General features: G+C 42.1%; 1 protein-coding gene across 1 annotated transcript; it reads left to right on the top strand.

Annotated features, from left to right (window-relative positions):
* Window positions 1-7,569: 7,569 nt before the first annotated feature.
* On the top strand, window positions 7,570-23,018 carry LOC136383952 (chromobox protein homolog 3). The gene is made up of 6 exons (XM_066353931.1): window positions 7,570-7,717; window positions 8,840-8,892; window positions 12,894-13,036; window positions 15,220-15,382; window positions 21,037-21,131; window positions 21,701-23,018. The coding sequence occupies exons 2-6, from the start codon at window positions 8,869-8,871 to the stop codon at window positions 21,825-21,827; spliced, it is 552 nt and encodes a 183-aa protein (XP_066210028.1). The 5' UTR covers window positions 7,570-7,717; window positions 8,840-8,868; the 3' UTR covers window positions 21,828-23,018.
* The last annotated feature ends 1,224 nt before the right edge of the window (window positions 23,019-24,242 follow it).

Here is a 24,242-nt window from a genome sequence, read left to right as displayed (position 1 = left end):
GAGAGGAAGGAGAGGGGGAGGGGTGGAGAAGCAGATGAGTGCTTCTCCTCTGTGCCCTGGCCAGAAATCAAACCCAGGACTCCTGCACGCCAGGCCGACACTCTACCACTGAGCCAACTGGCCAGGGCTGTGAAAAGTTTTTATATGACAGTCCTTTTAATCCTCACAACAAACTTATGAAGCAGATTCTATTTAAACCGGGGAAACTATAGTATCAAGATATTTATGACTTTCCCAGCCTGACCAGGCAGTGGCGCAGTGGATAGAGTGTAGGACTGGGATGAGGAGGACCCAGGTTCGAGACCCTGAGGTTGCCAGCTTGAGCGCGGGCTCATCTGGTTTGAGCAAAGCTCACTAGCTTGGACCCAAGGTCACTGGCTTGAGCAAGGGGTTACTCGGTCTGCTGAAGGCCCATGATCAAGGCACACATGAGAATGAAATCAATGAACAACTAAAGTGCCACAATGAAAAACTGATGATTGATGCTTCTCATCTCTCTTCGTTCCTGTCTGTCTGTCCCTATTTATCCCTCTCTCTATCTCTGTGTAAAAAAATAAATAAAAAATAAAAAAATTATGACTTTCCTAAACAATTCATCTCACAATTTTAACCACCCACAAATGCGTCCCAGATTTGTATAATAGCTAATAACTATAAAGGTCTTAGTGTGTGCCAGGCCATTTCAACCACTATGTGTATTAACAATCCTTGAGATGAGTAGTTTTCAGCCTTCCTGCCTTTATTTCACAGGTGAAGAAACTGAGCAACGGAGCCTAAGACAGACAACTAGAAAATGATGGAGCCAAGATTTGAACTAGGCAGCCCGGTCCTGGAGTGGGTACTCTCACTACACACCTGAAAACGAAGGTGAAGGGCTTAGCCAGGCCTCAGTCAAGGGCAGCTCTTTTTTTGTTTGTTTTTTTTCTTTTTTCTAAGGGCAGCTCTTAATTGGCACTTTTCATTTATTTCTCCCTAGTGACCAGTCCCTCCTTCCAGTCTCTACAGGAGGTGCTTTTAGTTCTGTAAATGATTCAAGTTTGCTTAAGGTTTTGTGATTCTGTATGCATTTCTGCCATCTTCTGTTATTTTTAAAAGCTTGTGGTAGGTGGCCTGACCTGTGGTGGCGCATTGGAATAAAGCATCGACCTGGAACACTGAGGTTGCAGGTTCGAAACCTTGGGCTTTCCTGGTCAAGGCACATATGGGAGTTAATGCTTCCTGCTCCTCCCCCTTCTCTCTCTCTCTCTTTCTCTCTCTCTCCCCTCTCTCTGAAAATCAATAAATAAAATATTAAAAAAAAAAAAAAGCTTGTGGTAGGTCTCAGTGATCTTGACTTTGGTGGGTTGGGAGGGAGGAAGGGAGGGGCGGAGGAACATCAGAGGAACAACAGGCGTGAAAGGCCTGTGGTGGGAGTTTCAGCACTAACCTGGTTAGGGCAGCTGGACTCTGAGTTGAGACAAAGGGTTGGTTGGAGAACAGAGGAGTATGGTTTATTGAATTGAGCAAATACAGACCCTGGGACAATGGGTTTCAAAAATTTTTATCATTAGTACTCATGAACGGGCATGTCATGCATTCCTGGAGTGGGAATGCTGGGAGGCGGGTGATGGCAAAGACGGGTATGTGTCATAGTTTGAAAAGAGCCCACCTGATGGGGCTATACCTCACCTTCTCCCCCTCCCCACTTTGAGAAGCCTGCTCCTTGTGACCCATCCACTTGGAAGTGTTAAGATCTGGGAACATTACATCTTTTTTATTTTTCTAATAAAACTTACATTCAGTATTATTTTATTAGTTTCAGGTGTATAATGTAATGGTTAGACAATCATCAACTGCACAAAGTGGTCCACCCCATCTTTCAAGTACCCACTGGCACTGTGCATAGTTACTACAATATTATGGACTATATTCTCTGTGCTGTACTTTATACATCTCTTTTCAGATACATTCTACAGGGTGATCTAGACAGACCATAGGAACATGGACTTCTGTCAAGTGGTGAGAACACTGGCATGGCATTGAGGATGAGTTTAATGGGATTGCTGTGTGACCCACTTAAGTAAATGCTGTTGTTTTTATTTTTTCAGATTTTTAATGTTGATTTTAGAAAGGAGAAATAGAAGGGGGTGGGAATACTTTATTTTAATAGAAAAGTTATTCACTTTCTTTTGAAGTTGTTTAGAAATGACTTTGGAGCTACCCTTTAAGATTTTAACGCATGTGGATGTCATCCTATTAGTAAGAGAGAGAGGCAGTGTGAGATAGCTCAGTTGGTTAGAGCCTAGAAGAATGAAGAGGGTATAGAGGAACAAATATATGGTGACAGGAGACTAGACAATGCAATATACAGTTGGTGTATCATAGAACTGTACACTTGAAACTTACATAATCTTACTAACCAATGGCACCCCAATAAATTTAAAATAAGATACATGAGCCTGGCATGTGGTGGCGCAGTAGAGTGAGTGCCAGCCTGGAATGCTGAGGTTGCCGGTTCGAAACCCTGGTCTTGCCCGCTCAAGGCACATATGAGAAGCAACAAGCAAGCAATGAACAACTCAAATGAAGCAACTATGAATTGAAACTCTCACTCTCCACTGCTCTACTCCTCTCTGTAAAATCAATAAAATCTTAAAAAAAGAAAGGTACATGAAACACACATAGGAATTAGGATGCAGAAGTTTGGTGGCAAAGGGGGAAGGGGTAGGGTTTGTGTAGAGGAGCCATGCAGGGGTGCCTATGTCTGTAGCACTTTAGGGGTCAAGAGTTTCTCTCATCCTTTCTGTAGAGCCAAATGGAAAACTATGTACTTAACTGATACTGGACCACTTTTAAAATAATTTATTGCAGTAAGAACACTTAACAAGGCATCTACCCTCTTCTTAGGCGTACAGTACGGCACTGCTGACTACAGGTCCAGTGTTGTACAGCTGACCTCTGGAATTTACTCAAGTAGACACTTGTTCTTAGTAGAACCTGTAGACTGAGTTCCTGCCTAGGTAACTTCCCTGGGCTTTGCACAATCGTTTTGCCCTCCTGGGGCAACCTGTTATGTTTATACTCTCTGAGAAGACTAGTCGAAGGAATTATGTATCTGTAAAAACTGCATAATAAAAAGGTTAAATAGTTTAGGCCTTACACAATTTGGGGCTCAGGCAAACCAATGTGCCTAAGTTTGTCTTTTTCCTGAATATTCATGTAACCCCATCTTCTGCTACTCTCCACCTTCTCTCTCCTCTTAACGATCATTGTTCATTGTGGTCCAAAATAAAAAGATCTGAAATTGAACCTGCCATCAGGCTGGTAATCAAGTCCTGAGCTCTTGAGAACCTGGATTTTTGACAGGTAGCAAATGTAATTTTCTTTTTAATCAAGTTATTCCTTTTTGTCTCATTAGATTAGAATAGCTTCCTATGGGTGTGTTGTCAAAGTAGTGTACTCTTGTGAAGGGTTTAATGCTTCTACCAAATTAATATTTTTGTATTATGAACGTATATCATGTGGGATGGGTGCTATATGGCTTGCTTAAAATATATTTCTCTCAAATCCTTGGGCTTTTCCTGTGACATTGACTTGTGTGGAGATTTAGTAACTGGTTTCTGTTTCTAGTTGCTTTCAGTTTCCTAGTTGAGTGTAAAGAAAATAGCCTCGGTGTGGCGAGTGGGGCGGAATGACTGAATGCCCTGGTCAGATGGCTTGGTTGGTTGGAGTGTTGTCCTGATGCACAGGGGTTGTGGGTTCAATTGTGGGTCAGAGCACATACAGGAACAGACTGATGTTCCTGTCTCTCTCTCTCTCCCTTCCTCTCCTTCTAAAATCAATAAATAAATGAAATTGAAAAAAAAAAAGTATTACATAAAGTTATTGAACTCATTTTATTCATGATAAAATTCATACAACTCCACCTGACCAGGCGGTGGCACAGTGGATGGAGCGTCGAACTGGGATGCGAAAGGACCCAGGTTCGAGACCCCGGGGTCGCCAGCTTGAGCGTGGGCTCATCTGGTTTGAGGAAAGCTCACCAACTTGGACCCAAGGTCGCTGGCTCGAGCAAGGGGTTACTCGGTCTGCTCAAGGCCTGCGGTCAAGGCACATATGAGGAAGCAATCAATGAACAGCTAAGGTGTTGCAAGGAAAAATGGATGATTGATACTTCTCATCTCTCTTTGTTTCAGTGTGTCTGTCCCTATCTATCCCTCTGACTCTCTCTGTTCCTGTAAAAAAAAAAAAAAAAAATTCATACAACTCCGCATCAATATCAAAACTCACATCTATTAGCTTGTCCTTGTCTATGTCTGATGACCAATCATTGTCCTCAACAATGAGCACAAAACAAGCACAAAAAAGCAGGAAATGCAAGAATATCTACAACCACTCTAAGTCGCACTGTGTTTAGACCCCAAAATTTTTGGAAAATGGTGCGTCTTATACACGGGAAAATACAGTGTCATATATAGTGAAACAAATATGGTTGATATAATCAAAATGAGTCAGAAAAGTTATTTATTATTGGTAATGTAATTAGATTGACAATGGGCCCGTACTGCGTACTGCCTCCTTCAAATGGGACGATGCTACTGCCTGTCACCGCTGTGAGGTTTTGTACTCGAGATCTTCTCCCAGGTCTGAAGATGACCTTTGCCTCAGCGTTTTCTTTTTTTTTTTTTTTTTTGTATTTTTCTGAAGCTGTAAACAGGGAGAGACAGTCAGACAGACTCCCGCATGCGCCCTACCGGGATCCACCTGGCACGCCCACCAGGGGCGATGCTCTGCCCACCAGGGGGCGATGCTCTGCCCATCCGGGGCGTTGCTCTGTCGCGACCAGAGCCACTCTAGCACCTGGGGCAGAGGCCAAGGAGCCATCCTCAGCGCCCGGGCCATCTTTGCTCCAATGGAGCCTTGGCTGCGGGAGGGGAAGAGAGAGACAGAGAGGAAGGAGAGGGGGAGGGGTGGAGAAGCAGATGGGCACTTCTCCTGTGTGCCCTGGCTGGGAATCGAACCCGGGACTTCTGCACGCCAGGCCGACACTCTACCACTGAGCCAACCGGCCAGGGCTACCTCAGCGTTTTCTTGTCCCTCAAACTGGACAGCTGGCATTGTGGTGCCCACACGTAGAACACTGAGCAGTGCAGTGTCCAGGCAATGGAGTGATTTCTGAGCACTATTTCCTCCCATGTATTTATTCATTCCACCATTGTAACCGTGTAAGGAGAGCCCGCAGTGTGCCTGGTACTAGGATAGAGGCCAGAGATCCTAAACAAACAGAAAGATGAGGAGCTCTGTGGTCCCTGAGCTTATAGTTTGGTGGGGAGACATGTAATTCAGTATTTACACGAACCAGGGTAAACATATCACTGTGAGCAGAACTACAGAGGAAGACACTGGTGTAAGGGAAGTGTAACTCAGGGGGTTTGACTTTGCTGGGGGAGTTGGGCAGGCTCCCCTGGGTAGTGAGATTGGAACTGAGATCTGAAGAGTGAGTCCTGGTTAACCAGTTGACAGATGGATTTGAATCCCAGCATCAGCTTTGGGCAAGTTGGTGAACTCGAGCAACTTACTTCACCTCAGTAAGCCTTAGTGCAGGGGTTTCCAAACTACAGCCCGGGGGGCCGCATGCGGCCCCGAGGCCATTTATCCGGCCCCCACCGCACTTCTGGAAGAGGCACCTCTTTCATTGGTGGTCATTGAGAGGAGCACATTGACCATCTCATTAGCCAAAAGCAAACCCATAGTTCCCATTGAAATACTGGTCAGTTTGTTGATTTAAATTTACTTGTTCTTTATTTTAAATATTGTATTTGTTCCCATTTTGTTTTTTTACTTTTGGGTATGTGCAGTGTGCATAGGGATTTGTTCATAGCTTTTTTTATAGTCCGGCCCTCCAACGGTCTGAGGGACAGTGAACTGGCCCCCTGCGTAAAACGTTTGGGGACCCCTGCCTTAGTGTCTCCATCTGTAAAATGGGGGGTTGTGAGATTTAAATGAGGCAATGCTCACAATATAGCCAGCACATAGCTGACACTTGTAAATGGAAGCTGTTTTTATTACTTTCAGTCTTTTCATTTTACTGGAAACTTTGAAAAGACATTTAAGTCTTTGCTTATACTGGTTAGCAAGAACTGCTGAATTTCCTAATAGTTAACTTCAAAAATGGAAGCCAAACGGAGATTTCGTGGTGGTCTTCAATTACGCCTTGTGTCCTCAGCATCTAAGATGTGGGCAAGGTTCTTACAGAGTCGTTGGCGTGGTGTGAAGTCACATTCAGAATGGGGTTTCCTTGGAAGCAGTTGTAATATACTAGGATTTGAGACACAGTATTACTAGGTCACATCTCCCCCGTTTCTCATGGTGGTGAATCACAAATAGGTGGGCTAACGCAGCTTTCCGTACGTGCACCATATTCTGTTTGTGCAGTGATTTCTGCTGCAGTGCTTGTAGTTACGTGTGGACATTTCACGGCCGCACTCCCACGAGGCCGGGGAGCGCCTTCCACAGGGGCGCCGGCGGCCTCGCCATGCCCTTTCCGAGAACTCATTGATTTCAAACCCGTTACCTCCATCGCGGACTCGGTCGCTTCAGCCCGATTGCCCGCAGCCGAGCGAGATGAGAGAGGTCTCCGCGGTCGGACGCGAACCGGACTCGTCCTGGCGCTGTAGTGAGAACTGCCGCCGCTGGAGAAACAACAACGCTGGGAGAACCTCCGCACGGCGAGCGGGCGCTGCTGCTACTGCCGCTAGAGCCGCTGCCGCCGCTTTTCTAGAACCTTCCCCGCCAACTAACGCGTCTTTACGTCAGGACGTTGCGTAAACGCCCCAACGGTCACCAATGGCGGGAACTACGCCCCCCCCTACGCAGAATACGCACTCCTCCCTCCTTAGGGCCCGCGGAGGCTTTGACGTCACTTGCGTAAGTGCGATCAGTGAATGGCGGAAGGCTCGAGTCAGCGTATTTCCCGGTCTGTGAATTGGCTCCAGCGCCCGCCTTAGCGCAGGGCGGTTAGAAACGGTCGCTGGAGCTTAACCCACAGCCAGGGGCCCAGCCGCTCAGCAATGCCTTGCTAATGCCCTCGCCTTACGTTCTCCTGCTAGAAACATTCTGTAGGCTCCCCATTGCGTTTTCCCTTTCCCCCGCAGCCCAGGACTCACTGGCCCCTTCCGGGACACCCAGAGCGACTGCTAGCCACCAAACTACACCTGGCGCGCGTTGGGGGCCAAAGGGGCACAGGTCTTAGTTCCGGACGCTTTCCGAGCTGGATTCGCCCCCACACCCCCCAGCGGTTAGAGGCACCCAGCCCGGAGCGAGCAGGTGGGCGGAGTCCAGTTTTGGCGCCACCGCCGCAGCTGCGAAGCGAGAACGCCTCCGCCGAGAAGGCCCTGTTCGCCTTCCTCCCTCCTCCCGCCCCTCCGGGGACACCAGCCGCCACTGCGCGAATGGTCAACTGCGCTGCGGCCACCGCCCGCCCCTGGCCGTGCGCTCGCGCTCCCGCTCCCGGCGGGCACAGCGCGGGCCGCCGCCCCTCCCCCGCGCCGGGCGCGCGCCCGCCCCTGCCCCGCCCCTCGCGGTCCCCGGCGTGGGCGGTGCCAACCCCCCGCTCGCGGCCGCGGTTCCGCGCGCGCGTGTCCCCGGCCCCCTCCCCCTCGGATGTGGCTCGAGCTGAAGGCGCGCAGGGCCGGAGACGCCGGAGCCGCGGGACCCGGAGAAGCACGGAGGCGGTGAAGTCGGTGTCTTTCTTTCTTTCTTTCTCTCTAGCGAGCACGCGGGGGTGGCGCTTCGGCTGCGCCCCAGGGACCCCACCGCCACCCAGTTGCCGGCTCCCACTCATCCCCGCCGGACCCGGAGGGGGAGGAGGAAGGGGAGAGGCCGAGACCCGCCGTGGGCCGGCGCGGTGCCGCCGCCTGCAGTGTGTTGGGATGAGACTGTCCTTGAGAGCCGGGAGAGCCGTGGCTGCAGCCGCCTTATTTTTAGACAAAGCGCGGCGACTTGTCCCCTCCCCCACCCCGATCAGAATGAGAGGCCCGCCTCCCGTTCCGGGCTTGATCGGCCACCGGGGCCTCCTCTGGGAGGGCGGCGCGTTCTCCCGGCATCAGCGCGGCCGCTGGCCGGAGGCTGCGGCGGGCGGCCCGTTACGTGGCCGCCGCGGGGCGGGGGCCCCATGGCGCAGCGCCCTTCAAGCCCCGCGACGCGGCCTTTGTTTCTCCCCGCGGATGCGTTGACCACGCGGCCCGAGCTCCCGGGTGGGGGGGCGGGGCCGGGCGCTTAAGCTTCGAGCCGGTGGGACCTGGGTCTTAGGGGGGGCGGTTGGACATGCCAAGACGGCGATTTTGTTTTTAGTGGCACGGAATGAAACTAAGGCATCTTGTAGGTTTTCCTTTAGTTTCTTAAGGAGTGACTGGAAAGAGGGAGGGTTTCTAAGAAGAAACCAAGTTGAGATTACCTAGGTGACTCTTATTAAGACTATTAAAGAGGCAAAATTCACGATAGTTTGCCGTTTTGACTGGGTAATTGTGTCTTGGTTTTGAACCAAAATATTTGGCCGTTTTAAAATAAGTGCTGAAGATGGGACTTGAATTGGAAAAGAACTGTGCTATTTTTCTGCCCTGTAAAGCTGTTAGATACCAACGTCCCCAGTAAGGTCTCTAAAACCCACATGGTTAGCATACTGCTATGTTATCAGGCATACGTCACTAAAACTAGTGCAGGAATTCAGATCTCCTATGGATTTGTATTCATGTTTGCTACTATGTGCTACATGGATGTGTGTTGGAATCCCAACAGAACTGTGCTTAGCTATCTTTTTATGTCTTGCAAACTTCCTTTTAACTGTCATGCATTTTTCTAGTAATAGCTCTTGAAGTCTGCAATAAAAAAATGGCCTCCAATAAAACTACATTGGTAAGTTAATAACCTAAAATGTGTAAGGATCTAATTCAATTTTCCCCCTTCAGAATTGTAATTTTGTATCTCGATGGTTGAGAAATATACACCGGTTTGTATTTCCAGTGTCTTCTCCCCCAGCGTTATGGAGAGAATTAGAAGCCAAAAACGAAATCATTACATTGAGATACTGTGTGGCTCAATAGCATCTTAATCAAATGAAACTAATCTTGAGAGAATAGTATGAGTGTTACTAAGTATATTTAGAGTCGTCCCTCGCCACATTGTAATTCACTTTTTTGCGGTCTCACTGTATCATGGATTTTCAAATTGTATATATCTAATTTTGTATTGCAGATTTTTAGCTATTTTGCCAGGTTTGGGAGAATGTAGGTATTTTTATATATTTTAATTACCTTTGTGGTAAAATAAGCATTTTCTAGTCAAAAAAATTAAAAACAATATAAAAATTATTAAATATTAAAAGAATATTACTGTATATTCACTGGTGAGTATCCATATAGAATTTTATATGTTGTTAAAATTGTGTAGGTTTAAGAGTGCAGAAAGTGTTTTAAGAGCATAGAAAGTGTTTGTAAGATTGTGGAAAGGGTAATAGTAGTGTGGGAAAGGTTTATAAGAGTGTGATGAGGTTTTATAAAGCCTTAAAATAATATGTAAATAATAAAATAAATATAAGGCCACTACTTCGTGGATTTCACCCATCACGGCGTGTTCTGGAACCTAACCCCGGCGATGGATGAGGGACCACTTGTATTCTTTTTTTATAAGTATATTTTGAAATGAAAGTGTACAAATTTAACATGGAAGAATATGCTGTAAGCATGGGCACAAAGCAATAAAGCCCTTGATTGGTGTAATATTACCTAACTTACCGTGTACTGAATTTTAGAAAAGTCAAGTATTTGCCGTATTGACCAGTTTAAAGAACAGGTACCTTGTACAGTACACTGAGACTGGAACAGAATTTGTTAAACTTTTCAAATACTTTGAGCACTTTGTCATATTTCAAACTTATTCTGAAATACAGGCCTTAAATTTTTATTTTTATTTTTTTATTTTTATTTTATTTTTTTCATTTTTCCAAAGCTGGAAACGGGGGAGGCAGCCAGATAGACTCCCGCATGCGCCCGACCGGGATCCACCCGGTATGCCCACCAGGGGGCGATGCTTTGCCCCTCTGGGGCGTCGCTCTGTTGTGTCCAGAGCCATTCTAGCGTCTGAGGCAGAGGCCACAGAGCCATCCCCAGCGCCCGGGCCATCTTTGCTCCAATGGAGCCTCGCTGCGGGAGGGGAAGAGAGAGACAGAGAGGAAGGAGAGGGGGAGGGGTGGAGAAGCAAATGGGCGCCTCTCCTGTGTGCCCTGGCCGGGAATTGAACCCGCGACTCCTGCACGCCAGGCCGACACTCTACCGCTGAGCCAACTGGCCAGGGCAAATTATTTTATTGATTTTGGAGAGTGGAAGGGAGGGAACATGAGAGAGATAGGAACATGATCTGTTCCTGTATGTGCCTTGACCAGGATTGAACCAGCAAACTGCACTTTGGGACGACGCTCTACCCATCAAGCTATCCGGCTAGGGCAATAGGCCTTAAATTTTAATCATCACAGTTTTAATATTTTTAATATACAAAATAAACCAAAGTGCACATATGCCCAGGAAGGAGGGAAGAGTAGACCGTTCATAACTTCTGAACAGTTAATTTTTTTCTGTTAACACTTTCTTAAACTCAGAGTTTGTTTATGGTCTTCCTTTGAAGTTCCACAAGTGTGTGAAGACATACATATATATTCAGTCAAGTTACAAATTTAAAACAGGCACTGGGCCTGACCAGGTGGTGGCGCAGTGGATAGAGTGTCGGACTGGGATGCTGAGGACCCAGGTTCGAGACCCGGAGGTCACCAGCTTGAGCGCGGGCTCATCTGGCTTGAGCAAAAAAGCTTACCAGCTTGGACCCGAGGTCGCTGGCTTGAGCAAGGTGTTGCTCGGTCTGCTGAAGTCTGGCGGTCAAGGCACATACGAGAAAGCAATCAATGAACAACTAAGGTGTCGCCAAGAAAAACTGATGATTGATGCTTCTCATCTCTCTCCGTTCTTGTCTGTCTGTCCCTATCTATCCCTTTCTCTGACTCTCTCAGTGTCCCTGTAAAAAAAAAGAAAAAACAGGCACTGGAATATTTGCATAAGAATAATGAAATCACAGTCACAGTTCCCATAGTATTGTAACAGAGCGTTAATAATCATTGCAAGCATGTAAAGGTGAGTGTTAACATCTAAATAGAACACAACATTTGGTTTGGATTTGTTATTTATCCCCTTGGATTTTGCAGTAAAGAGCAATTTGGTGATTTATAACTTGTGTCATTAGATTACACATTTAAATAAAGTAATCTGGGAAAATAAAGCCTGTCTGGTCAGTGTCTGTGGCACAAATGATTCTCCTCAAAGCCGTCAGGGGGAAAGCACAAAGTATCTTCTGTGCCCCTTCAGGATGGAACTGTCCAAGTACCATAATCAGTTTATCAAAGGTTACGTAATTGAATTGACTTTACAGTCATCTATGTGCAAGTACTGGATGGGAAAGGACCTGGCTCTGCCTGGTGCTTTGAGGCTGAGTCTGGATACAGAAAGCAAATAAATGCTTCTGTTAAAATTAAATTGGTTTTGCACACAAGTTTTTTAACTGTTATTTTAAAATACTTGCATTTGTGTTGTGAGATAACAGTGCTATAACAAAGTGGGGAAGTGGGTAGCTTTTCTTTAAAAAAGAAAAGGATGAGCACTTCAAACCAGCTTATGAGTGCTATTGTAATATTTCTTTACCAGTTTTTTTTCATCTTAAGGTTTATCCTTTTCATTTTCTGTGTTTAATTTTGTCATCTTTTTTATTGTTTATTCTTACTTTCACAGACCTAGCTATGTATTTTGTTTGTCATTTCAGATCAGTATCTAATAAGATTTTGTCCACACCAATTTTATTTTACTCTTCCCATTACCGTATTTTCCTTCCTTATAATGTACAGAAGCAGAAAACTATCTGACTGGGTGCAATGCCCAAGTAATGTGTGTGTACACTTCTAAATGACTGCATAGTTTTAATGTCATTTTGCAATCTTGTGGCATTGCTGTTACCTTTTTCTGTTTGCATGCTGTATTGAAGTATGAAGTTAGTAACTAGGCTATTTAAGATATTTAATAGCACCTATTTTAATATGAAGTGATTATAAATGAGCATAATGTTTGGGATTTTCTCTCATTCTTTTCTAATTAACCCTTTAGTTTTGTGGGGTTTTTAGAATGTATTTATTTTCAGTCCTCTCATAACAAATCTATTTAGGTATTAGATGAGATCAGGAAAAGACAACAACAGTGTTTTCCAGAGAGTGTTTTTGACTGTATTTCATTGAAGTGTGGTGGGTGACAAAATTTAGTATTCCTTTTTTTTTTTTTTTTATGTATTTTTCTGAAGCTGGAAACGGGGAGGCAGTCAGACAGACGCCTGCATGCGCCCGACCGGGATCCACCTGTCATGCCCACCACGGGGCGATGCTCTGCCCATCTGGGGTGTCGCTCTGTTGCAACCAGGCCCATTCTAGTGCCTGAGGCAGAGGCCATAGAGCCATCCTCAGGGCCATGGCCAACTTTGCTCCAATGGAGCCCCGGGTGCGGGAGGGGAAGAGAAAGACAGAGAGGATGGAGAGGGGGAGGGGTGGAGAAGCAGATGGGCGTTTCTCCTGTGTGCCCTGGCCGGGAATCGAACCCGGGACTTCTGCACGCCAGGCCGACGCTCTACCACTAGCCAACCAGCCAGGGCCAGTATTCCTTTGTTTTTTATTAGTTACCTGTTGGCTTTTATTTTTTAAGATGGTGTCTACCCTGGGACATAGAAGTAAAAGTTTAGATGTCAAATTCAACAATAATGTAAGCAATTGAGACTTTTTAATGTACCCCCAAACCAAAAAAAAATGTTTCTTAATTCTTTATGTTTTGTTTTAGCAAAAAATAGGCAAGAAGCAGAATGGAAAGAGTAAAAAAGTTGAAGAGGCGGAGCCTGAGGAGTTTGTAGTGGAGAAAGTATTGGACCGCCGTGTGGTGAACGGGAAGGTGGAGTATTTCCTGAAGTGGAAGGGGTTCACAGAGTAAGTGATCCATTTTGTTATGTTTCAGTGCATGCAAGTGGTGTTTAAAACTTATTTTAAACCTGAGATCTTTATCAGTTTCCCATAAGTTTCTCTAAATTAAGAGACAACTTTAAACCAGGGTAGCATGTTTGAGTTGTGTTTTAAAGGAACCAAGAAGTTAGCTTACAGTGTAGCCAATCAAATTTGAGACTAGTTGGGTTACCTTGAAGAGTCCTGTTCATAGAATTATTTATTGTACAGTGTAATTTACCGTGTAATGCATCTAAATGTACCTCCATATTGTACTAATTGGAAGACCTAATTCGCATCATTCCCTACATAAAGAGAACACTAAAAACATGGGAGCTATCTAATGTAGACCAGTAGGTCTTGCACAGAAGTGCTTATTAAAATCCAGTTCTTACACTGGGCTACCATATAATCTAGAATCTGTACATTTTGTATTAAACTCCCTGGTTTTTTAGGTTCCTTGTTACTAGCTGCTCTCATAACTGCTTTGTAATATTAGTTGTCTTGTGAATAACTTCCCGGCACATGCAGAAATTCGACTCTTAACGTTTGTCATGTGCTCATCTGCTTGGATTCTCCCATCTTAAACCACAAAAACTAAATTTATCTGGACAGCAACAATTGGTAATGGATAGGTAGGGATCTTACAAAATTCTGAGCATGGTGGAGATGAGGAGTGTCATAGTCAAATTATTAGGCTTCATCTACATATCTGTGCTCTCACATTTTAATGCACTCTCCGGAGCAATTTGGGAAGTATGAGTTGAAGCTTTAGGTTATTCTATCTTATTTTTATAGTATACTTGGCTGAGCTTAAGTATAGATCATAACTTCATAATTTACTTCTAAAATATTTCCTACAGATAGTTGAATCAAGCAAATAAGTCTGACCTACTTTTAAACTAGATTCTGCAGTTTACCAAAGAATTGATAACCTTCATATGGTAGACAGTTGGTTTTTGCTGTTAATCTGCTTTGGTTATTTTAACCCATTGGGGCATTAAAAGCCATTTGTCTCTATGTCCTACCCATTAAGTGTTAGGAAACGAAATCTTTTTTAAAGATTTTATTTATTGATTTTAGAGAGAGGAGAGAGAGAAAGGGGGAGGGCAGGAAGCATCAACTCGTAGTAGTTGCTTCCTGTACATGCCTTGACCCGGCAAGCCTGGGGTTTCAAACCAGGAACTTCAGCATTCCAGGTCGATGCTTTATGCATTGTACCACCATAGGTCAGGCTAAGTCCTCTTTAAATTCTTCCTTTCCCCCCAAGAAAAGAATTCTTTCTTTTCCAGTCACTGGTATGATTGAGAACCTACTGTGTGTGATACAGTGTGTTAGGTAATAGAGAAGGCCATAATAAAAACAATACACAATAGTCTACTTCACCCTCTTAAGTTTTGCCAATTCTGGATTCTTGGAATATCAGCAAACCGAGTTGTAACCAGAGGCCTGTGTCGTTTCCCCTGGCATCACTAGAAGGATTAATTTCTTTCTATCCTGTGCAGAGGGTTTTGGATTAGGGCACATAAAGCTTGCAAACCCATCACTAGTAAAGGGTTAGATTACTTTCACATTTGGTCATTGATATTTATTTTCTTTCCAGCCCTTGTTTAAGGGCCCTGAAATTCAAAATTTTTAATTTTCATTATGAAATTTTTTTTTTTTTAACCAGTATAAAGTGTAAAAAGCTTTTCTTAGTTTGCCAGCCATCCGAAAAACAGAATTTGACTTTTGGGTTGCTGACTCTTTTATATCATTTTCCAATTTGAAGGTACTGTTTCGTGTTTGAGAACCCCTCAGAATTATTTTAAAATGGAATTGGAGGCCCTAACCCTAGGTATTCCAATTAATCTTATAATGTAATTTAAGGTATGAGTTAGGAATCCATGTTTTTCAAAAGCCCTTCCAGAGAAATTCTGAAGTGTGTTGTTTTCATAATTTGGAAAAGTATTAGTTCCAGTTATTCTGCTAGAATCAGGTTGAGTTAACTTGGGGGTAGTATAGTAGATTGCCCCCTGGGTAGGACTGTGAAAGAAGACACAGAGGGAAGTATGATCAGATTGTGTTAAGTATGTTAGCACATGTTTTCAGGTATATATTAAATGGATCTGGGTGGTGGTGATAAACCATGTTTAATTGAATGAACTCTTTCTTTTCCCTACTGAATGCAGTGCTGACAATACTTGGGAACCTGAAGAAAATTTAGATTGTCCAGAATTAATTGAAGCATTTCTTAATTCTCAAAAAGCTGGTAAAGAAAAAGATGGTACAAAAAGAAAGTCTTTATCTGACAGTGAATCTGATGATAGCAAATCAAAGAAGAAAAGAGATGCTGTAAGTATAAAATATTGCCCACCAAATGGGCTTTCTGTAAAAGGTTGATGGCTTGATTTTTTTTTTTTTTTTTTGTATTTTTCTGAAGCTGGAAACGGGGATAGACAGTCAGACTCCCACATCCGCCCGACCGGGATCCACCCGGCACGCCCACCAGGGGGCGACGCTCTGCCCCTCCGGGGTGTCTCTCTGTCGCGACCAGAGCCACTCTAGGGCCTGGGGCAGAGGCCAAGGAGCCATCCCCAGCGCCCGGGCCATCTTTGCTCCAATGGAGCCTCGGCTGTGGGAGGGGAAGAGAGAGACAGAGAGGAAGGAGAGGGGGAGGGGTGGAGAAGCAGATGGGTGCTTCTCCTGTGTGCCCTGGCCAGGAATCGAACCCGGGACTTCTGCATGCCAGGCCGACGCTCTACCACTGAGCCAACCGGCCAGGGCCGATGGCTTGATTTTTTAAACACTGTTAAGATACTTTCTAAAATGTCTTTTTTTTAAAGCCATTTTTAAATCCTTTCTATTTAGGACAAAAAGGATAGGCTTGGTTTAGCCTACATTGTATAAATTTAGTTGAGTGGTTATACCACTTAAATTGTTGTGTATTATTTTGGGTAGACTCTTGGATATGGTACCTGATCACACAGTTTCCTATGGTCCCAAGACTACATACAAAGAGTACTAACATTAGATCATTGAAATTCCTTCCAGTACACGGAAAATCTACATAGTACATCCTGATTATTGACAGTTTGGGACATGACCACAAGAAAATACTTTGGCTTTTGATCCTTGCATTATCAAAGTATTTCTACACAGTACTTTGATTTTGAAGTATATAATCTTTGATAATAAAATTTTTGTTTTATGTTTTTCTTGCATGAATTGAGACAGTTGATTTATTCACTACATATGTGTTTTGATCCAGCCTTTCCTTCCCCGGTGTCTCTGGGGCTTTGGGCAAATCACATAACTGCTTCTACCCTCAACTTCAAAATAAATTATACTTGCCCTGCATAGTAGGCAGGGCAATTTCGGAAAGGGTCTTGGTTCCGATTTAGTGTTTAGACCTGAGGACTAAACATACAATAGATTTCTTGATACAACATTTGGATTTAAAATCGGATTATTTGAACTAGATGTGAGGTACTTTACATATAATCCATTAGATCTTCATGACATCTTTACTAAGATTACAGGTATTATCCCCATTTTACAGATGAGAAGCAGAGGTTGGCTATAGATTTGGTTCTAGATACTTCAGCAGCCAAACCAAAAAATAGCAATGTTAAGAGTCAGTTCTCACACACACAGTAGTCCTCACACATCCGCAGTTTCAGTACCTGCGGTCACCTGAGTTCTAAAACTATTAAATTTCCTCATCCAATGACATAGTCTGCTTCTGACATACCATCCAAACATTATTAGTGGCTTAATGCTACATGACAATGCCTATGTCATTCACCTCATCGTGTAGGCATTTTATCATTGTTCACATCACAAGGACGGTGAGTACAATACAGGATAGTTTGAGAAAGACCACATTCATGTAACTTCTATTACATTGTTACTGTAATTTTTCTATTTTGTTATTAGGTGTTAATCTCTTACTGTGCATAGTTTATAAGTTAAACTTGATTATAGGTATGTATGTATAGGGGAAAACATAGTTTGTAGGATTTAGTAGTATCCAGAGTTTCAAGCATCTGTTGGGTCTTGAACATATTTAAAAGTCAACCAACAGAAGAGCTGTTTAATAACAACAGTTAGTTATCATGTATTGTGCCCTTATGTGTGCCAAGCATACTTCTAAATAACTTAATTTGCATGAAAAGTCTGTGACAGATAGTATTATTCCTATTTATTGGATAGTCTAAACCAGGGGTAGTCAACCTTTTTATATCTACCGCCCACTTTTGTATCTCTGTTAGTAGTAAAATTTTCTAACCGCCCACCGGTTCCACAGTAATGGTGATTTATAAAGTAGGGAGGTAACTTTACTTTAGAAAATTTATAAAGCAGAGTTACAGCAAGTTAAAGCATATAATAATAATTACTAACCAAGTACTTTATATCGGATTTTCACTAAGTTTGGCAGAATAAATCTTTATAAAACAACTTACTATATAGTTAAATCTATCTTTTTATTTATACTTTGCATACATAGAAATTACATTAGTTAATTGAATTATTAGTGGGATGGGTCCCTGACGCTGATGCTGGGAAACTAAATATTGAATATTTGGTTCAATTTTTGTGAGGAACAAATGAAGGTCTCCCCTTTTGGAAATATTCAGGCAGTTTCTTTCTTTTGTCATAATATGATTAACAGCACTAAATCCTGATTCCACAAGATATGAGGTGTAGGGAAAGCTATCAATAAACTGAATACCATTTACCACATATTTGATTATAAGACCGGCATTTTTTTATTTTGCCATAGGTTTTCATATCCACCACTGTCAATTTATGTTTACTTTCTTCCTCATATCCAATTTCTAACAGTTCTTGGCAAGTTGTATCAGCCTCTTCAATATTTGCGGTAAAAGGGTTTTTCATCCAGTCATACACCTTCAATTTCAAAATATCTTCAAATCGTTTTTCCATGTCCAATTTAAGTTCGTTGAGGTGGCTACTGAATCAATATCCTCTGGAGTTACATCATCTTTTATAGATGATAATTTAGGAACTGATGAAATTCTCTCTTTAATAGATTATGACGAAGTAGTTCAAGTTTGTCAATAAATAATAGCACAATACTTTGGCCACCTCTAAGAGTTTTATTAGCTCCTTGAAGCTGTAAATTGACATCGTTAAATCTCTTGAAAATATCTACCAAGTAAAAGGCATCATTCTTTACTGTTTTTAACTGTTGACACAGATTGGTCTCATTATTACTTTAAAGAAATTGTATGACACTATCATATAATGCTACAAATCTAGCCAAAGATGTACCCTTTTACAGCCACTGAACTTCTGTGTGCAAAAGTAACTTAATAAAATCTTCATTATTGTCCTGGCAAAGCTGCCGAAACATTCTGTCATTCTTTGCATTGGATTTGATCTTGTTTACGGCTCGAATTATATAGTTAATGATGAATAGAGACTTGTACTTAGATGTTTTCCTACAAGATGCTGTCTGTGTACCACACAATGAACACATAAAACATTTGGCACTTCCTGCTTCAAATAAGCAACAAATCCACGATAGCGACCTACCATTGATGGTGCTCCATCAGTAGCGCATGCAACAATATTATTCAAAGGAATATTATTTTTTGTAAAGTATGTTCTCACAGTATTAAATATAAATAGTCCTTTTTTATCTGTGATGAGATTTATTGCGAATAGCATTTTTTCTTGTAATATATTGTTTTCATCAAAATAGCGTACATATGCCACCAATAAAGCATCATTATCTGCTATCTGCAATGGTAGATTTGTCCAATTGCATGGAAAATGAAGAGTTTTAGAGAGTACTTAAAAGTTTGTTTTCAACATTAACTGCCATTTCCTCAATTTATTGCTTTACTGTGCTTTCACTTAGGGGCAACGTTTTTAAAATTTGAGGTATATCCGGATGCATTACTGTTAAGATAAATTCTTTTATAGAGGGTATTATTACAGTTTCTCCAATATTATAGCTTTTACCATTTTTTGCAATTATTTGTGAAATGCGATAAGTGGCAGTTAATCCATCTTCGTTCATTGTATCTTGTTTCTTAAATGATGCAATGATAGTTGAACGAATTTGAAATTTTTTATATTTTCTGAAAATATTCAGTGGGCTTGTCCTTGTCATTTGGTTGCTTTGTAGAAAGATGTTCTCTCAATCGACTTGGCTTCATTGCCTCATTGGATAATGTTTTATGGCACAATAAACACATTGAATGTTGTTTATTTGCAACAGATTCTATGAAACCTATCTTCAGATACTCTGGCGAATAGCTGTGTGTGTATTTTATTTCTTGAGACATGAGCTCACAATATTTCACAATATTTTGTTTGAAGCTGTAAGCACGTGCTTGCTCTCAGAAATCTATGTACTGACTTTAGTTTTGATTATGTAACAATTTAGCTTCACTTACGTAACGTGAACAGAACTTATGTGCTTGAAGTCTGTTGCGTGGTTGCGACATTACAAGTGTGGTTGAGTGAGAGTTTCTAGAGAGGAGACTGAGTATCCGTGGTTGTGCGTTTTATAAAATTTTATGTAGCAGGTGTTGGCCAGTGGCATCACTTCTTTGCAATCGGGGCGAAGTAGCGAGACATCGGCTAGTTTTGGCATTGCAAGGGGGGGGTTTCCTAGAATGTCACCCTATAACCCTAAAATCTGAGAATCGAGACGGAAACATGAGTTAATTGGTGTCTCCATTGTCTGGTAGTTTCTGTCATAGAAAGAAGTGTCGAACTATGGAATTCTTTGTCTACTGGGTAATGAAACAACGAACTGCTAGTTTTGGGGCAACAATAGCGAACATAAACTGCCTGCCTGATCGGGCAGTGGGTGTGGACCCAGTGGTCGTGAAAGAGGTCGGGTGCGGTCCCGATACAAATGCCCTGTAGCAGAGTCTGACTGCTGTCCTGATCTTGACTGGTCAACAGTTAGTCGATTAGTATGTAATTGCAGAACCGTTTGGTTGCTCCACTATTGCCCACCATGAAAGCTGGAACACCCACTAGTGGGCGGTAGGGACCAGGTTGACTACCACTGGTCTAAACCATGAAGGTAACTTCCCCAGAGCCACACAGCTAGTGAAGTTTAGAACCATTCTAACTCACCTAGGCATCTGATTTCGGAGGCTGGGATATTGATGTAAAAGTCTGGAAAGGAAAAAAAGGACTTGTTGATCTAAGTAGCTCTTAAACTTTTATGGTCTCCAGAAAAATATTGAGGATCTTGAAGAATTTTGTTTTATATGGGCTATACCTATAAATATCTGTAGTTGGAATTAAAATAAAAATTTGTAAAATAGTTTTGTATTCATTTAAGAATGATGAAACCTATTGAGTGTTATTTGTAACTAGGAAAAATAACTTTAATTATGGAGAGTGGTATTTACATTGTTGCAAGTCCTATCAGTGTCTGGCTTCACAGATTGTTCTGTGATTTGCTGTGCTATGTTTGGTGGAGGTATGTGAAAACAATCTAAAGTCACTGATACATGAAAAGAGAGGAATTATAGACACGCAGACACCCCTAAATGTCTCAGTTATTTCCCAGGAATCCTCAGACCACATTTTTAGAATCACTGGATGTGCTTTTACAATTATGTGTGGGTAATTTAGACTAATTCCTGGAAGTGATTTGAAATGCTAACTTTAAGTACTTATAATTACTGATTATAGTTTCCTGTAAAGTTACCAGAAATAAAGGGATTATTTTGTCTGTTTTTTTGTTTTGAATTATTTTCTTGTTTTCTTAACCTATGATTCACAATACTTTTAGACATCAAGATTTGTTATTATCTGCTTTTATGGTTAATGGGTAATATGATGTGTTTTAGTCCTGAAAATGGGCTGTGTTCTAGTCATTTATTTGTTTCACGTTAGAAGGTTTTTATTTAAGCTATATCATGAATACAAATCAGAAGTTATGATTAGTTTGCTATATGGAAATGTGTGAAAACATTTATGTAAGTAATCCTTTAACCTCTCTTAAACAGGCTGATAAACCAAGAGGCTTTGCCAGAGGTCTTGATCCTGAACGAATAATTGGTGCCACAGACAGCAGTGGAGAATTAATGTTTCTTATGAAGTGGTAAGTGTGTGGGTGATTGCTGTTACATTAGACAATAGTAATAAATGGGCATGTTTTAAAAAAAATTATTTGAGGCTTTAAAATCTAGAAAAGATTTAATAAACAGTTTCTTTCATTAGATACAGAGAATAATTATCTGCTGAAAGGATGATTCTAGTTACTTTTGCTAATGATACTTCAATATAGAGATTGGCGAACTGTGGCCTCTTTTTTAAAATGAAATTTTATTGATAACCCTGGCACAAGTACTGCATACACCTCCTGAAGCATTAAATAACCTTTGATTAAAAACTTATTTAGTTTTTTATTGAACTGGGGTGACATTGATGAATAAAATGACAGGTGCACAGTTCTACAATACCTCATCTATATGTTGCATTGTGTGTTCCTCCCCCACGTCGTGTCCCTTCGCCATCGGTCCCCTGGTGCCCTCCTCCCTGCCCCCGCCCCTCCTGCAGTCCCCACACTGTTCTCTGTGTCTGGAAGTCTTTTTTTCCTTTGCTTCAGTCCTTCACCATGTTTGACAAAAAGATGTTACATTTAACTGATTTTTTTTTCCCTTACAACAGGAAAGATTCAGATGAGGCGGACTTGGTGCTGGCGAAAGAGGCAAATATGAAGTGTCCTCAAATTGTAATTGCTTTTTATGAAGAGAGACTAACTTGGCATTCTTGTCCAGAAGACGAAGCCCAATAATTGTTTGCATTGCTTTTTATATATATTTATATATATATATAAAAATCTCTGGATCTTGGTTTTTTGATTTATTAGCGTGAAGAAATAACTACGTTCGAATGAAAATCAAGTTTGCTATGTTTGTTTTGAAGTAGTACTGGGGGTTGTTGGGGGGCAGTTTGCGTCTGTAGCACTGGTTACTCTGAACAAAAGCTTACTGTGTAGTTGCTTCCTTTAACAGAAGAACATTTGATACCATGGTATATCTTTTCCTCTGTATTAGAGAACAGCTTTTCTAAGTGTTGGGAGAACTCTCCATAGTCATTACTCAGTCAATCTGTGTTTAACTCATATGCCTAAGGACCATTGTCAGTTTAACTCATATATGGCTAAGGGTCTTTGGGGGTGTTTTGTTTGTTTGGGGGTGTTTGGTGTGTATACATATGTAAATGGTCTTGTTTTCTTTCTCATCTTCTTGCCTTTATATTTTTCTTTTTTTACCAAAACAAGAACACCATTTCTCAACCATAGATAAGCTCATGTTTCTGGGCTGTGATCATTTTCAGCAACCTAAGTAATAAGTCACTTCAGGTTAAATTGAAATTGTTCCTGAAGCTTTAACCTTTTAAATTAAATAGATAATTAGTAATTAATTGGACATTTTAAATATGTCAGCAGTTTAAATTGGACAATTTAAAAAGCATCCATGTCAGAATTCATATCCATATCTATAATCATAAATGCAAGTTTATTTGGAAAACCCCTGAAAGGAAAATTGTATTGCTGCCAGCAACCTCTCCACCCAAATGAGAAAACGAGACGAACTCTGGTGGGACTAATTAGGAACACAAGACGTACAAACCGTTTCTTTCCAGAGTTTGAAATCCCTGTGCTATATTGACTAAAAAGTTATGATTGTGGAATGTTTAAGACTTTATTCATGAAACCGAATCCGATTGTTACAGACCGTGGCAATTTCGGACGTGCTGGAATAAATGAACAAACTTTTGTAATCTAAACTCGACCTGCATGTTTTCTCTTACCTCCAGCGCATTCCTTACATGTAGGCTCAGTCCCAGTATTTGGACTCTTGGTTCAGCAGAAGCCAGGAAAAACAATAACTTTGTAGTAAACAGAATATTATCCAACTGTATATTGTTTACTTTATTGTAAATACTGGTAAACAGTGGTTAATAAATAGTTTTATATTCATTTATGTGATTCCCTTTTTTCTTTATGTGATTGCCTTTCTAGCAGACACTTCTTTCCACAGAAATGCTTTCTTGCAGTGAGGGGATAAAAATTACTTGCATGTGAAATTTTGATACTTAGAATCCAGCTTGTTAAAACTGCCTTGGGAAAAACAGGTCTGTTAAGACCGATCTGGTTGTGCTAACTCTAGTTCTATAATTTCCAAAATTCATACAGAGAAAAGGAAATCATTTCACAATATATACAAACCAACATAACGTTTGTGTCAATTACACCTCAGTTTAAAAAAATAATTATGCTAATATATATATATATTTTGTATTTTTCTGAAGTTGGAAACAGGGAGGCAGTCAGACAGATTCCCGCATGTGCCCGACCGGGATCCACCTGGCATGCCCACCAGGGGGCAATGCTCTGCCCATCTGGGGTGTTGCTCTGTTGCATCCAGAACCATTCTAGCACCTGAGGCAGAGGCCACAGAGCCATCCTCAGCGCCCGGGCCAACTTTGCTCCAATGGAGCCTTGGCTGCGGGAGGGGAAGAAAGAGAGGAAGGAGAGGGGGAGGGGTGGAGAAGCAGATGGGCACTTCTCCTGTGTGCCCTGGCTGGGAATCAAACTCGGGACTCCTGCACGCCAGGCCGACGCTCTACCACTGAGCCAACCTGCCAGGGCTCTATGCTAATATTTATGGCTCTTGGGACTGTTTTCGATCCCTAGTTGGGGGTCCACCGATGCAGAATTCTTACTGTATGCATTGATTCAGGGGAACTGGACATCTGCAGATACTAGAATCCTCAAGGGAGTCCTTGGATCAATCCCCTGTGAAATACCAAGAAACAACTTTGGGGGAGTCAAAAACTGTATGTGGATTTTTGACGGGCGGTGTAAGTGCCCCAACCCCTCCATTGTTCAAGGGTCAACTGTACTGTACTTAGTATTTCTACAATACATATTACATAATTTGGCTGAAAGTGGGACATACCCAACTCTAACTTGCTTTTATATTTTTGAGCAACAGACAGGAAGCTGAGAAACATCAACGCATAGTTGCAGCACTTTAGTTGTTCATTGATTGCTTTCTCATACGTGCCTTGACCAGTGAGCTCAAGCCAAGCCAGTGACCCCTTGTTGAAGCCGGCAACCTTGGGCTTCATGTCAACGACCATGGGATTATATAGATGACCCCACATTCAGGCCGGCAACCAGCACTCAAGCCAGCAAACT

This window comes from Saccopteryx leptura, chromosome 12 (genome assembly GCF_036850995.1).
Source record: "Saccopteryx leptura isolate mSacLep1 chromosome 12, mSacLep1_pri_phased_curated, whole genome shotgun sequence".
Classification (NCBI taxonomy): domain Eukaryota; kingdom Metazoa; phylum Chordata; class Mammalia; order Chiroptera; family Emballonuridae; genus Saccopteryx; species Saccopteryx leptura.
Note: the sequence above shows the minus strand (reverse complement) of the source record. Positions and strands in the feature narration are given on the sequence as shown.

What these genes read in the sequence shown, in the direction of transcription:
- LOC136383952 (XM_066353931.1), top strand. Translation starts at nt 8,869, where the DNA reads ATGGCCTCCAATAAAACTACATTG. An exon ending in AAGTGGAAGGGGTTCACAGA is followed by an intron (nt 13,037 to 15,219) that starts GTAAGTGATCCA and finishes TACTGAATGCAG; the next exon opens with TGCTGACAATACTTGGGAAC. An exon ending in TTAATGTTTCTTATGAAGTG is followed by an intron (nt 21,132 to 21,700) that starts GTAAGTGTGTGG and finishes CCCTTACAACAG; the next exon opens with GAAAGATTCAGATGAGGCGG.